We start from the raw sequence: 13,969 nt of genomic DNA on the forward strand, positions 1-13,969 counted from the left end.
TGTTGTTGATATGTCAGCTCCTTCAGTTTTATATATAGATTCAACACAATCACAATCACAGCCCCAGGAGGCTTTTTGAGATCTCAACAAGGTAATTCTAAAATTTATGTGGAAATACGACAGCACCAGAATAGCTAAAACAATCATCCAAAAGAACAGGTGGGAGGACTCACACTATCCGCTCGCACTTTGATTTCAAGACTGACTATAAAGCTACTGTAATCCAGACAGTGTGTGCTGGCAAAAGTTAGACGTATAGATCAATGGAACAGAATAGAGAACTCACAAACAGACCCATACAAATACAGTCAACTGATTTTTGAAACAGGTACAAAAGCAGTTCAATGAAGAAAAGATAATCTTTTCGTCAAATGATTTCGGAACATTTAGATGTATACATGCAAAATAAATTAAGTAATTAAATAATGAACCACTACGCGTACCTCACATCTTATAAAAAAATTAATGTAAAATATATCCTAGATTTAAATGTAAAATTTAAAGCTATCAAACTTCTAGAAGAAAACATAGGAGAATATCTGCCTGACTTTGGGTATGGCAAAGAGATTTTAGACGCGACAACAAAAGCAAGATTTATAAAAGATGAAATATAAATTGAAATTTATCAAAATTTGAAACTTTTGCTGGGGACAGCGCAGTTGCATAGTGGTTAAGTTCATGTGCTCCACTCTGGTGGCCTGGTGTTCACAGATTCGGAACCTAGGGCATGGACCTACACACCACTCATCAAGCCATGCTGTGGCAGGCATCCCACATACAAAATAGAAGAATACTGGCACATATGTTAGCTCAGTGACAATCTTCCTCAAGCAAAAAAAGGAAGATTGGCAACAGATGTTAGCTCAGGGACATTCTTCTCTACCAAAAAATAAATTAAATAAATAAATATTTTTTAAAAACTTGCTCAGAAAAAGACATTGTCAGAAGAATCAAAAGCCACAAAATGGAAGAAAATATTCTCAAACATAAATCTGATAAAGGATTTGTTTCCAGAATATATGAAGAACTCTCAAAACTCAACAATGAGAAAAAAAACAATGAAATATTGAAAAAGATCTGAAAAAACACTTCACCAAAGAAATTATATGGATGCAAGCACACATATGAAAAAATGTTCAGCATCATTAGTCATTAGGGAAATGCAAATTAAAACCAAGCACTGGTAAGTGTTAACAGCAAGTGGAACTCTGAAACCTCCTGGTAGGAATGCAAAATGGTACAGTCACTTCAGAAAAGTGTGGCAGTTTCTTATAAAGCTAAACATTTGCTTGTCATAAAGTCCAGAAATTCTACTTTTAAGTATTCACTCAAGCAAATTGAAAACTTATATACTACCAAAAACCTGTACATGAATATTTATAGCTTTGTTCACATTCACCAAAAATTGGAAACAGCCTGGGTGTCCTTCAGTAGGTGAATGGATAGATAAAATGTGGTACGTCCGTAGAACGAGTACTACTCAACAACTGAACACTTCTCAGCAATGAAAAGGAATAGGCCATTCACACAACAACATGAATGAATCTCAAATGCATTTTGTTCAGTGAAAGAAGCTAGACCCAAAGGCTATATATTATATATGTATATTATATGAATCCACTTACACGACATTGTGAAACAGACAAAATTCTGGGAATGGAAAGCAAATCCCAGTGCTTTTCAGGAGTGGGGGAAGGGAGGAAGGGCAGCACAAGAGAAGTCGGGGGCTGATGGAACTGTTTCCAGTACTCTGGTGATGCTATACATTTGTCAAAAACATAGAACTGTACACCACAAAGAGGGAATTTTACTGTGTGTAAATTTTAAAGCTCAACCCCAATTTCAGGGGAACCCGAGATGGAACGCAGACTATGACAACTGAATCTGACTGCATTACAAATAAAGGACATAACCACAATGAAGGGTTGAGAAGGAACAATGACCTAAGCAACTTTGAGGAACAGTGTGTTGACCAGATACTGCAAGACTAAAAACAAAAAGAAGCATGCATAATCAAACGTGCGTAATTAAACCATGCATAAACACTGTACTTTAGTTGAGTGAATTCGTTTCTCCCAAGGGTATGGATTAGCAATTCTGAAACAGGTTCATAGGTATACTATTGTTGAACAAATACATACATATATTGTAGACAATAAACGGCAGATTTCTCACTGTTGGAGAAAGAAATTACAAATAAGCAAAGAGGAAATGCTGGAATGAACCTTGTGGAACTGGATTGGCATTGGAGATACCAGCATTAACTCATTTTAAAACATATATACAGATAGTTTCGGACTGTGTAATCCATATGTTGAAGCCCTAACCTGCAATGTGACTGAGTTTGGAGATAGAACCCTTAAGGAGGTAATTGAGGTTACATGAGGTCAAAAGGGTGGGGCCCTAATCCAATATGATTTGTGCTCTTATTAGAAGAGAAAGAGACACCAGGGAGGTGCATGCACAGAGAAAAGTCCATGTGAGGACACAGCAAGAAGATAGCTGCCTGCAAGCCTCAGAAAAAATTAACCCAGTAAGTAAACACCTTAATGCTGGCCTTCCAGGCTCCAGAATTGTGAGAAATAAATTTCTGATGTTTAAGCCATCCTGTCTGTGGTATTTTGTTGTGGCAGCCCTAGAAGACTAAGACACACATAAAGAGATTTAGAAAGAAATATAGATATCTGTGTATATTTAGGTTAGTGTCCGTACATATATTTCCTTGCTCTGTCTGCTGAGAGGGTCTAGAAGCAGTAACACCTGGTAGCAAGAAGCACAACTAATTCCCAAATCTTGGTTTCTAAATACCATTCTCAATACAAGGAACCAGAGATCCTTGGAGAAGCAGTTGGTTTCAGGACTGGGGCAGAGAAAATGCAAGATAATTCTGGAGCATCACATGGTAACAGAAAGTAAGGAGATGCTAAAGAAAAAAATTCGGAAAGGATGGGGCATGTCAAAAGGGTGCAGGAGTCAACCCAAAAGAGCTTCCAATGGCCCAAGTGGAACAATTGAGCAATGAAATAAATTATAGCAATGTACTACAATTCAAAGAATAAAATAAATATCCATATGTCCATACTGATGATGAAAGAAAGGAAGACAGAGAGGGAGAGGGAGGGAAAGAGGATGGGGGAAAGAGAAGTGATAACTCTTTCTTACAAACGAATTCCAATTGACAAACATAAGAAGAATGAGTGAAATCACCATTAGAGCACCACAGGAATTATTGCTTAAGGTGAAATCCACCAATGAATGCTAAACTTAGTGAGCAGAAGAGTAAGGAGAAACAGAATATTTGCATAGTCTCAAAGAATTTCCCTCCAAAATATTTGTGAACTGCAAATCATCTCCCCCAAATTCTTGTTGATTGCAGAGGGGAAAAATAGTCACTTTCCAGTGGAGTACTTTGGCCAACACCACTTTGGCCAAGTGATCAAGGTCAACATCACCAGTAATAAGACAGCTCAATAGCATATGCCCTCTGGAATGATGTACTGCAAAGGGCACAGCACCTCTGCTGTATTCTTCCCCAAAATACATAACCTCAAACTAATCATGAGAAAACTTCAGACAAACCCGAATGAGAGACAGTCTATGTAATGTCTCACCAATGCTCTTCAGCAATGTCAACGTCTTGAAACAGAAGGAAAGACTGAGGAGCTACTACAGAAGGAAGAAGCCTAAGGAGACCTGACAATTAAACGCAACGTGGCGTCCTGGACTGGACCCTGGAACAGAATAAGGACATTGCAGGAAAAGTGTTGAAATCTGCATAGTCAGTAGTTTAGTTAATAGTATTGTACTAATACTAAGTTTTAATAATCGTATCATGTAATATGGTAACCTTGGGGGAAGTCAGGGGAAAGCTGTGCATGAACAATCTCTACTATCTTTGCAACTCTTTCTCCTGGAATGAAAGGAAGGGAAATAGAGGCAATATTGGAACCTCCAAACATAGAAAGAGAAGGGAGTTATGAAATCAGTGAATTGGCATTGTTAATGAACAACCCCACCGCCACCTCAAGGAGATGGAAATTAATCTATTCCACAGGACATGTTGATAGAAACTCAACAAGGGAATATGAGAAGTTAAAAGACCTGGGTTCTAGCCAAGCCCTGTGGCTCACCCTGCAAAGTTTGACAAATCGCTTGTATAATTACTTAGATAATGTCTAAAACACATTACTTAGATAACGTACAAAAGATGATTCTAGAGACTCAGGTTTCTTACATGTGATGCAGTTTTCACCAAGTGAAAGATGGCGATTACAATAATTATGTCACCTAATAAAATAACATATTTAAATGTTGCCACGAAAAAAGAAGTAATTTCTGTTTCAGAGTCTGTTTCTTCATGTGGAAATTGAATATGAATTTTTCTAGAGTCTTTTTCAATCATATATGACTCCAAGTGCGACATAAAATATATCATATAAATGTTATAATAGTAGATCAAGAGCAGGTTTTCTACATGCATTCTTATCTTTGTTTGACAGAAGCGATACGTCAAATCTTTTATTAGCATAGATGACCTTTTCAATAGCACATGTATTAAAGTTGGAATAAAATTTAACCTAAAGACAGATGTGAGAGGTGGAGAGAGGCAATTCTCTTTACAAAGGCATTATTTGTTTACAAAATTTTTAAAATGCTAAACCATGGAATTTATGTAAATATTTCCCCAGTGCATTAAACTGTGACCTGATTTTCATATAACCAATTTAATGGTAGTTTGTAAGAAGCGTGTCAGCTTCATCAATTAATGTCAGGTGAGTATCCATGCACACAAAAATGCTTAATGTGTATATGTGCACATGTGTGTATTCAAACAAGTAGCTATGGATTTTTTTTTTCTTATTTTATGTGTAAGAAGCTGTATGAAAACTGTGTCTGGAAAACAACTACCTCCTTGGCTCTAGCTCACACCATTGTTGATCTTGCTGGGTGCCCACTTTTCCTGCCCTGGCAGTCTTGAAGGAGCTGAAATAAGGGTGACGCATCAGCAACGTGTCCCCTCCTCTCCAGTCCGCAGTGGGGCAGGCAGGAAATGCCAGCCTCCTCACAGGAAAGCCTGTTGTGGTGAGATTTCCCGATTTACTTTATAAATGCAAGAAGGCCAGATACAGGAGGAGATAAGCGCTCAAGATTGCAAATGCTTATCATCTCTCAGGGTTCTGGGCCCCACAGCCATGACCAGTTTCTCCTCTAGAGACACAGGACAAAATTCAGTTTGGTTCCAAATCGAAAGGACTGCCCAGTTAAAAAATTTGATCATCCAGCCTTGTCAGTCCTTGCAAGGAAACCGCTCCAAACAACTTGCTGATTTTTCCCCATGAGTGGTGTTCTCGCCTTGGGAATTCCTAAGGAAATTAAGAGTATCTCACCCTCCACCTTGGCTGCATATTGGAGTCACCTGGGGGCACAGTAAACGAGATCGGGGATCTGGTTCCCCAAGCTGGTAGCTGAAGTCTCAGGGGATGCAGGAAGTCTTTGGTGAGAACAGTCATCCCTGGCTCTGACTTTTCACTGCCAGTGCCGCTTCTAGAAAAAGTTGAGTAGAATGAAAAGGGTAGCGACTCCAAAAGGGCAAGACAGTCAGCAGGGGTGACTAGAGGAGGCATGAAAGACGTGGGGAACCAGCTCAGTGTAAACCAAGCACACGGGCCAACTCACTCTCCAGTCAGGACCTGGGCGAGGGAGTGATTCGGGCTAGAATGGGGCATTACACGCTTGAAGGAGAATCTTAACTCTTCAAGGTCCGCTCCATTTCACCCTTTCTCTTCTGGTCAACTTTTATAAAACAGAACAAAATCGTCGCCCCAAGAAGCAGCATGCAGGCTGCGAAGAGAGGGCAATACAATTCCCTACTCTGTCCGTGTCTATGGTACCAAGTCCTTTGAAGCAACAAGAATTTCAGAGGCGAATACTCGGTGCATCTATCTGTCACTCACAAGCCCGATCTTTTAAAAGAGAAAGTAGGATCTGGAATAAATCTATGCCTCCCTTTCGCTCAGCCAAAAATCTAGGAGACCCCTTACTTCGCAAAGTCTGATTTAAAAACATACACCAAGAAAAGGAAAACATATCCTCCTCTTTTGATCCCTTATCTCGGGAAACCGGGTTCCCTCAGAGGAACCTGCAAGGTGGCAAGTCCCCAGTGTTTATTGTATTAAGTGGGGTACATTGTGTTGTGTTCAGCTGAGAAGTGTGTTCAAGTAATACTGAGAGACCATGCTCTCTCTGGAACTCCATTGTCCCCTGTCTCTCAAAGTTGAGGGTCACCAAAATAATAATAATGACACATCAGACCAGTGTTTGATCAGGCAAGTATTTACATAGCTTCTTTTTCCCCTAGAAGTTGGAAGCACTTGGCCAAAAGCATTTCAGTTCTCGGAAAGACTATCCTCAGGCGTTAGTATTAGGGGTATTATTTATACCTCTCCTCATTCAACTGTCTCCACACCTCACCCACCTCCCACCACCTGCCCTAAAATCTACACCCAATAGACTCGCATGTCAAATATAATTGGCACTGACCCAGCTTGACTTTTGTCTGGGTCTTCTCTTTTTTTTTTTTTAATTGGGATCATGAAGGAAAGAAGGGGGCAAAGAATACAGCATCTGTGCTTTGGACAACACTGCTTTCTATTATCCTCAGTAGCCGGAGTAAGTACACTTTAATTTCTGTGACATTTTTCTCAACAGTGTCCCAAAGGGTTTGGGGTTTTTTTTTTTTTTTTTTCCAATTAATGCAATCATCTTCCACCTCGCACTTGCAATGGATGGACCAGTTGTCCCACTCTATGCAATTAAATTTTGAATTCTTTAAAGTCACCATTTCACTTCCCCTCAAACTATGATGGCAACTTTTTCTACAAGAGGTCCTGAACCTAGTGCTTTCTTTTAATTCTGCTCTCTTTCTTCTCTTTTAGGGTTGAGTAAGGCCACGTTGATAGAGCAAAGATAACATAGTCTTTGAAACCTTTGCCTTCTCAGAGATAGCAAAGTGACACCACTCAGGTCCTTTTCAGTGACCCATCCTCTCACCCCCAGCAAATGAGTGAATGAATGAATGGATGAATGAATAAATTATTCCATTTAACCAGAAAAAGCATCACCCTAACTGAAATCATACTGGAATTATTACAAAGGATTAATTTTACAGTTTTTAAAGAGGAACAGGGATGGAAAACATCTCCCACTAACCTGGAAAAGTATCACCAAGATGAGACTAGTACATGCTCCTTAGAAGTATGAAAATTTAAGCTGGAATAGGCCTCAGGGATTATCTAATGAAATAAAATTAATTAATTGACATCCACAAAGAGATAATGTAAGGAGGAGAAAAACTTGCTAAGGGAGTTGGAGAAACATTCTCTAGTAACCTTACCTCCTCCTCTCCAATCCTGGGGAACTTTATATATTTTGTATTTATAGGCGGGGGTGAGGGGTGAATCTGTTAGCTTTGGGGCGGAGGGGCGGGGGGAGGCCTGTCTCTTGCACTGGTTTTGATCACAGATCTCTTGCCCCAGAAGTCGTCCATCCTCACTCAGAATGCTCCTTGTTGTGTACCCCATGCCACCCATCCTAAGATCCTCTTTTACACTGAGTATGCATATGAATGTGCCCGTGTGTGTGTGTGTGTGTGTGTGTGTGTGTGTGTGTGTGTGGGTGGGTGTGTGTGTTGGTATGTGATGAGAGTCAAAGGACGACCAGGTCACACACATCTTGGAATCCACAGAGCCCCCTGTCTGACCGCTCTTCTCATGGCCTCTGTTCTACTCACTGCCTCTATTTCCTGGACTTATCTCCCGGAGCACATTTCCCACTCCTCTCTGCTTGTAATTTCCAGGAGCTCAATCTAGGTTTGCAGCCTGTCAAGGGCTACAAGAGGACACTGATAATGAGAGATAAGGGCTGTGACACCTTGCTGGTTACCCTTTAAAATCTGAAATTGCTTGTTGGAAACGCAGGAAGCAACTTCCTTCCTTCCCCATCATTAAAGGCAAAAAGAATAGAAAATCCACAGAGGAAGCTGAAATTCAATGTGGCTTTGGACTTTATTTGGGGTATGAAGAACCCCAAAGACAGCAACACTGGTTTATACACAGATCACACATGGTCAAAAACATTGCGTGTACAAAATAAATAGATATTGATCATCATGGCAGGTTCTAGAAGAGTTGAGTAAAGTGAGTCAACATTGCCAGTTCCCTTTTACTTGCTTGGAGAAACCAAATCATGGCAAAATACTAATCGCCAGTTGCACTACTTTGCTAGGGCTGCCATAATAAAATACAGAAGACTGGATGGCTTGAACAGCAGACATTTGTGGCCTCACAGTTCTGGAAACTAGAAGTCCAAGATCAAGGTGTTGGCAGGTTTGGTTTCTCCCGAGGCCTCTCTCCTTGGCTTGTCATTAGCCACCTTCTTGCTGTGTCCTCATGTGGTCTTTCTTCTGGGCTCCCACATTTCTGTATCCTAATCTCCTATCCTAATCACCAATCATATTGCATTAGAGCCCACCCATTTTACCTTATTTACCTATTTAAAGGCCCTGTCTCCAAATACAGTCGCATTGTAAAGCCCCGGGAGTTAGGGCTTTAACATATAAATTTCAGGAGGACACAATTCAGCCCCTAACACCAGTCATCAGGAGCAGAACCAAGACTAGAACCCAAAGTTTGTAACCCGAGAACGTTAATATTGACTCACGTTCTTTTTGCAGGTTAAATAATCTCACAGAATTATAGCATGCTCTAATTGGAAGCTATCTCACGACGATCTAATTGTAGCACTCTCATTTGCCAAATAAGGAAGCTGAGTCCTAATTATCTTGCTTAGAATCATAGAACACAGGGATGAGTCGGAGTGGCACCACCCAGATATCTTCCCCCTGCTCCACTACTGGGAGCCTTTCTTGGATTCCAATCTCTTGGTCTCTGAAACTCCACACCAGGGTCACTTGCTACCCAAGCTCTGGATTTCAAATTTATGGTCCAAGGAAGCAGCTTGGTACACACTGGTGAGGGAGCAATAACTATGGAGCAAGTTCCCATCCTTTCTCCCCTTGGAAAGAGTTGGAGGGAAAAGCTGGCTTTTATGAGTCTTCCCTGCCTCTTTCTCCCATCCTCCTCTCTCTTGCTCCTCCTTATGGCAGCCGTTACTAATTTCAACAATTTTCTTCTGGCAAAATGAAGGCTCCAGGTGACAAAGAGAGTTGGCCATATCCTCTTGGAGGATGGGAGCCTACGTCCTACTCCTACCCCGCCATGCTCCCAGACAAGGTGGTTAGGGCTATAGGCACTTCTCAAGTGGGCATCCACAACTCTCCCTATCCCCCCCCCCCCCCCCCCCCACCCCACCAACATGCACCAACAAGGCAGGCTTCCAGGTTTATGCCCAGCTCTGAGCTCCTATCTGAAAGGGACTCCAGGTTATTCTTCACTTCATTCGAAGCTCATGTGTTTTTCCAGGACCACTAAGATTTTATTATTTGCATGATCCTTGGATAAATACCCATTCTGGTTTTTAAAATTACAGGACGAGTAGGAATAAGACACACACACACACAAACACAACCCTGAAGGGTTTGGTCAGCAAGTGGAGGCAGGACTCCTCCCCCAGCTGACCACACCCAGGGTGCTTGGGAGAGGGAGGATCTCCGGCTCCCTGGTTAAACCGTTTGTGTAAAAATGAACACAACAGGTGAGCACTGATGTCGTGTAACCCTGCAAAGCAGAGAACAAATCAGTATCACTCAGGTGAAATTCTCCTGTCAGTTTTTCCTTAAGGACAATGTGATGTTTTGTTTTGTATTCCCTTCTTTAGTTATTGGTCAGAAAGGAGGGATGTAACTAAATAATTGTTCCACTTGTCTGCATGCCAATTTCAGTGTGGACGTGGGGCATTCAGCCGGTGAACAAGATGAACTCAACTCCTGCCTTCAGTGAGCTTACAATCCAATGAAGAGAGACAAACCTTAGATATTTCCGCAAATAAGAATGTACTAACAACTGTGAAAACATTGAGAAGGAAGAGTTTAAAATCTAGAGGGGGTGCTTTAAAATCTAGAGGAGGTGCTTTAAAATGAGTTTCAAATCTAGAGGAGGTGATCTCTTAGAAATCCCCTTCAGGAAAAGAAAGAAAGGGAAAGAAAGAAAAAAGAAAGAAGGAAAGAGAGAGAAAGAAAGGAAGAAAAAGGGAAGGAGGGAGGAAAAGGGGGAGAAAATTAAAGGAAGGATGAAGGTGGCAATATTTCACCTGGATGGTGAGGGATTAATGAGACAATTTGTTTAGTACTCATCTCCTCTGATATAGCTGAAGTCCTCATTTCCTAATCTCCAACTTTCCTAAAAAGAATCTATCTTTAAAATGCACGACGTGGGTGTAAGATATATTATCTGCTGTAGGAGCACCTTCTGTTTTATTTGTGGCTGTTTGGAATGGTGCGCTGGTTCCCCTTGGGAGGGAAAATGATCTCTTCAAGAATCCCAAAAATAAAAACATGGGGGCAATGACTCTTACACTTCAGCCCCTTCCCCTCCCCAAGCCCGGTCTTGTTTTCCTAAGCAATGGTCAGGAATGTGCTGGGCGGGGGCAGCCTGGACGTCAGCGCGGAGCCCAGGCAGCCCCAGTCACGGTCCCAGGCTGGCCTTTCACCTCCTAGCTCTGCCGGCTGCTCTTATTAAGCAGCAAAATGTTTCAATATGTTGAGCTTTGGGGGAGGGACAGAGAGAAAAATCGGGATATTGTTGAGAAGGAAATAATGAATAACCCTGCTGCCAGTCCTCATACCCCCCACATGGGGAGATCTGGGTGATAAGTATGCTTTCTCCTGAAACGGAATCCTAGCAATTGCCTTTTGGTCACAAATTTCCAGAGCCTTTTGAGGGGGGAGGGGAGGGGTTATGGAGGAGAAGAGGGAGCAGATATTAAACAAATGTTCTCAGTGTCCAGAACCAAAGCAGCCAGGGATCTGGGTACCCAAGAAAGAAAGAGGAAGGGAAAGCTTGAGAAACTGACGTCCAAACTCGGAGGTGCACAAAGCTGTCAGTTTTGTTCCTATAAATTGATGCACTCCCCTCGCTACTCTTACCTGTCACCTCTGCTTCTCCCTCCCCCACTCCAAGTTCATCTGCTCTGGTCCCTGCAGTATGTTCTGGGCAGGGGCCTGGTGAGCAGTTCCTTGTTACGGGAGACCCAGGAGAGGCATGTGCAAGGGTGTGAAAACCGCCCCGCCAGGGAGGGAGCACAGGCGCAACTCCTCAGCACGGTTGGGTCTGTTTTATGGAGAATGGCCCTGGGATTGGGCAACCGAAAGAGCTAATATAAGCACGGACTCAGAAATCTGAGCCCCATCTAAGGCCAGGTCTACAAGTGGAAGTGAAGAAATGAGCAAAATTCCAAATTTCAACAAAACACAAATTTGAGGACCCAGAAACGACCCTTTAGCAAGAGCGTTTTAAAATGTGTGTATGTCTTTAAATTGAAATCCCATAATAGGGTTGTTTCTCTAACATTTGCAATCCACTTTGCTGTTCTAGATGCTGCTTAGAAAACATGGGTCAGAAGGAGGTTTTTCCTGGGGAGGACCAAACAGGAGGAAGGAGTCACCTTTAAGCAGGAAAAAACTTAAGGGCTTGAAAAATCAAAGAGAACTTCACTCATATTGTTTAAGTCTAAAGAATGATTATTTGCAGAGCAATGATTTGAAACTAAATAATCAGTTTACAGAAGGCCTGGGTCTCCATGTCTCCTCTTGGCTTTACATAGCTGTAGGTCTTTACATTTATGTGTGTGGTTTCGAGTGTCCCTTGACATTTCCTAGTAACACAGGGAGGTTTCAGGAAAAGCAGCTGGGGGCAGATGGGTGGCGGTCCATTAGAACAATTCATCAGATGGCAGTTGAAATATTGATAAGAAAACGGAAATCAAATTAAAAGACGGGAAAAGAGAAAGGAAGAGGGAGTGAGACGGAGAGAGCTGGAGTGAGGCAGCGGAGAAGAAAGCTGCAGGATGCACAGACAAACTTGAGTGTTCCCAAAGCCCCCAGGACGCGCAGGGGCTGAGGCTGTCTGCCTGGATGCGCTGGAAAGGAAGGCACACTGACTCCAGGCAGCCAGCAGGTTTAGTTCCGCACTGCCAGGGATCCCAGCCCAGAGAATCTGCACCAACAACTTGAACATCCTGGAGCTGCCTGAGTTCCGCTCCTGCTGGCTTAGCAGGAAAGGGTGTCTTAAGGTAAGTGTTCGTTTGTGTGAGATCTCTGGGGGGTGCAGGGTCCAGCGATGCCTCCTTCCACCGGCTGTCTGCTCTAGCTGCAGTTGGGGAATGTGAGGTTTTCTGGGGCTCTTTCTTTCTCTCATTCTCTCCACTGTGTTCTTTCCTCTCCTTTTTTTCCTCCTTCTCTGTTTTCTTGCAAATTTCACTCAGACTTTCAAAACAAATGGGGGAGACTCAGGAGCAAGGGCAGCAGGAGAAGGGGCAGTAAATGGGAAACTAGGAGCCCAGAGAAACAGACCTGGTCCCTGAACTAGTGTGTGTCTGCTGTGCCTTCAGGAGCCAAAAAGCTGGAATTTGTTAGTAGGGAGAAAAGTGGTTTATCAGAAACACATTGGCTGCTGGAGAAGCTGTACCCGGCCACGTTAAAGATGCTTTAAGAGAAGGAAGGAAGGGGAAACAGAGAGACAGACGCCAGACTTGGCAAGACAGAGAGACTCACGCAGAGGCACCTGGCAGCCTAGAGTTTTTGCTGTGTCCAGCCCAAATATTCAGACCTCAGACACCATCTCCCCTGCCACTAAAAACGAGGTCCCTCATTCATTGTCTTGGTTTCTGCCCGCAAACCTGCTTTCTTCCAGAAGCTGGGGGCTCTAGGAAAGGGGCCTCCATAGACCTCCAGAACCTTGAGCCAGCCTGCCTCCCCACGCAGTCCCCTAGCAGGGAAGAGCGGACAGCTGGACCCTGGTTGAGTCCTAGGGCTGGTGGGGGAGTCAGGCAGAAGGTCTATGGCCAGAGGGCCCAAGCATTGGCAGCTCTGCAAATATCTGTTGCCTGTGGCCTGGGGCTGTGTGGAAGAGGAGACCTACCTCTATCCTAGTTGGCGTTCCTCCTCTGGCCAGGATGGGCCCTGGCGTCCCCAGGTGTGAAACTACCCAGGCGTGAAACTACCCAGGCCCTGAGGCAGGCGGGAAGAGAACCAACGGCCTGAGCTGGCTTTTGGTCTTCACCATCCCTTAGGCTGAAGCCTGGGGGCAGAGGCACAGGGAGGGCGACTGGTACCTGACCTCTCCGGCCCTCCCTAGCAGGTCCAGGCTATGGAGCCTCCCAGCTCCCGAGTCCTCCTCTCCCTTTGCATTCCCCCTCCATCACCCCTACCCGCTCCCCGCCATCTCACCCTTGCTCCACTCGAGGGTGACTGAGATTTCTCCTATCCAGGTTGGTTCTTGGGCCTTCCCGACCCCTCCTCACCAAACCAAGATGTTTCAGACAGTCCCTGACACACCGTCTTACGTCAAGGTAAGACATGACAGCATCTTTAAACAGGTAATGACCCCCAGTTCCCCTGTCGTCGTCGTGGCCCCACCCCTCCGCCTACGGTGCCTTCCCCTTTCCCCGGGAAACGAGCGGGGCGGGAGGGTGGCAGGCCGCTTGCTCCGCCGACGGGGCCGAGGCTAGGGGCGCTCCCGAGCAGAAGAGGGTGGCGCAGACCCGCGGGAACCCTTGGTGGAGTAGTAACGCTCTTGGCCGCTTCTGTTTGGGAGCATGGACGTGAGTGAGCCTGGTGTAGGCTGTGCCGGGCAGCCGAGACGCCAGCCCCTGGACCCGTGAGCCTGCGTCGGGTCCTGGTGGGCCGTGCGCCGGCCGCTGGCGCACAGCAAGTTCGCTGAGTTAAGGGTCTGTGTGTCCGGGCGTGTGAGAGTGCGAATGTGCGCGTGTGTGCATGTATGCCTGTGGGCGTGTG

General features: G+C 44.1%; 1 protein-coding gene across 1 annotated transcript in view; it reads left to right on the top strand.

The window, feature by feature from the left end:
* The first annotated feature begins 11,990 nt into the window (after positions 1 to 11,990).
* Positions 11,991 to 13,969, top strand: part of FLI1 (Fli-1 proto-oncogene, ETS transcription factor) — a 122,394-nt gene continuing 120,415 nt past the window's right edge. Inside the window, exons 1-2 of the mRNA XM_046686007.1 lie at positions 11,991 to 12,246; positions 13,444 to 13,524. Of these exons, the coding sequence (XP_046541963.1) occupies positions 13,486 to 13,524 (39 nt within the window). The 5' untranslated portion in view covers positions 11,991 to 12,246; positions 13,444 to 13,485. The remainder of the gene's footprint in view (positions 12,247 to 13,443; positions 13,525 to 13,969) is intronic.

The sequence above is a fragment of the Equus quagga genome, chromosome 14, assembly GCF_021613505.1.
Source record: "Equus quagga isolate Etosha38 chromosome 14, UCLA_HA_Equagga_1.0, whole genome shotgun sequence".
In the NCBI taxonomy this organism is placed as follows: domain Eukaryota; kingdom Metazoa; phylum Chordata; class Mammalia; order Perissodactyla; family Equidae; genus Equus; species Equus quagga.